General features: G+C 37.5%; 1 protein-coding gene across 1 annotated transcript; it reads left to right on the top strand.

Annotated features, from left to right (window-relative positions):
* The first annotated feature begins 214 nt into the window (after window positions 1–214).
* On the top strand, window positions 215–787 carry LOC114298943 (uncharacterized). Its single transcript, XM_082917723.1, has one exon. It carries the CDS (start codon window positions 215–217, stop codon window positions 785–787), a length of 573 nt encoding a protein of 190 aa, XP_082773849.1.
* The last annotated feature ends 768 nt before the right edge of the window (window positions 788–1555 follow it).

The raw sequence follows: 1555 nt of genomic DNA, 5'->3' as shown, positions 1-1555 counted from the left end.
GGCCATAGCCTTTCAGAGGTTGGGCAATAGACTTGATAAGCCAGGTATTCCCATCTTCTTCAAAGGCACATTCATATTTGTTGGTGGCAATAGATTACTTCACAAAATGGCTAGAAGTAATTCCACTAAAAGTTATCACTCAAATTTAGGTTATTGAATTCCTTAAGAAGAATGTGATCCATAGGTTTGGTTTGCCTCAGTTAATCAAGGAACTATGTTCAATGGAGATGAGATGAGGGAGTTTGCCACAGAGCATGGCATTCAAATCTTATATTCTTCTCCTTACTATGCTCAAGCAAATAAGCAGGCTGAAGCAACAAACAAAATTGTGAAGAATACATTGGAAAGAATTATTGAGGATAATCCTGGGGATTGGCATAATCTATTATCTGAGGTATTGTGGATCTACAGAAATTCTAGGAAAAATAATATAGGAACAACTCCATATGAGTTTGTGTATAGACATGATGTTGTACTCCCCTCAAAAGTTACTGTGAGGTCCAATCAACTAACTCAACAGTTGAACATCCCAATGGATGAATATAGTGAAGCCATGTCAATTGAGTTACAAGATTTAGAAGAAAATAGGATCTCTGCTTTCAATCATTTGATAGCACAAAAGAAAAAGGTAGAGAGAAGTTATAACAAGAAAGTGAAGTACAAAGTGTTCTCTAAAGGAGAATTAGTTTGGAAAACTATTTTGCCTCTTGGAACAAAAAGCCCAGAGTATGGAAAATGGTTTCCTAATTGGGAGGGACCCTTTAAAGTTTTCAAGGTCCTTAAATGAGGAGCATATCATCTTGCATCCTTAAAGGGAGAACCACATAGAAGAATAATCAATGGAAAATACTTAAAGAAATACTACCCTACCATGTGGGAAAACATGAGATAAGAAAACCAAACACATGCACATACATAAATGATGTTCTATTAAAGGACTATCAGGAATGTACAAGTTAGAAACAAATACAAGATTTTAGTGTTTTTGAAAATACAAAACAAAATTGTTCCAGGCTTGTAGGACATTCCTATGTTTAGACTTGCTTTGTTGAAGATTAGCTTGAGCAGAATTGATACTAGCAGGACCATTTTCTGCTTGAGTCAGCAAGTCTTGCATATTGTTCTTGATTTGGTTTGTTCTTCCTTGAGGAGGGCCTTTTTGGCTCTAACTTGTGCTAACTGAACCTCAAAGTGGGCTTCTTCTGCTGAGAAGGTTGTCTTGAGTAATGGTGTCTTGGAAGGCATGAGAGGCATCAGTTAGAGAAGCAGCCATTGACTTTAATTGGTTGACTTGAGCCTTGTTGGCTTCTGACTCAGCATGATGCTTGATGATGGCTGAGATGTGTTAAGGGAGACCATCTAAGAAGCTTTGAAAAGCTTGAGCTTGATCTGGGTTGAATAGTCTTGAAACCCGTGTTTGAATAGATTCAAAACACTTGGTGAGTTTTGAAGCCTTTGAGAGGACCAGTTCGTCAAGGGATTGGCTGAGCAATTGAAGAAAATGGTCTACTATTTCATGCTCATTTGGGGATAGTTGGTTAAGTCTCTCTTCAAA

The sequence above is a fragment of the Camellia sinensis genome, chromosome 1 (assembly GCF_055761805.1).
Source record: "Camellia sinensis isolate YWXY chromosome 1, ASM5576180v1, whole genome shotgun sequence".
NCBI lineage: Eukaryota > Viridiplantae > Streptophyta > Magnoliopsida > Ericales > Theaceae > Camellia > Camellia sinensis.
This window is presented reverse-complemented; position numbering and strand designations above follow the sequence as displayed.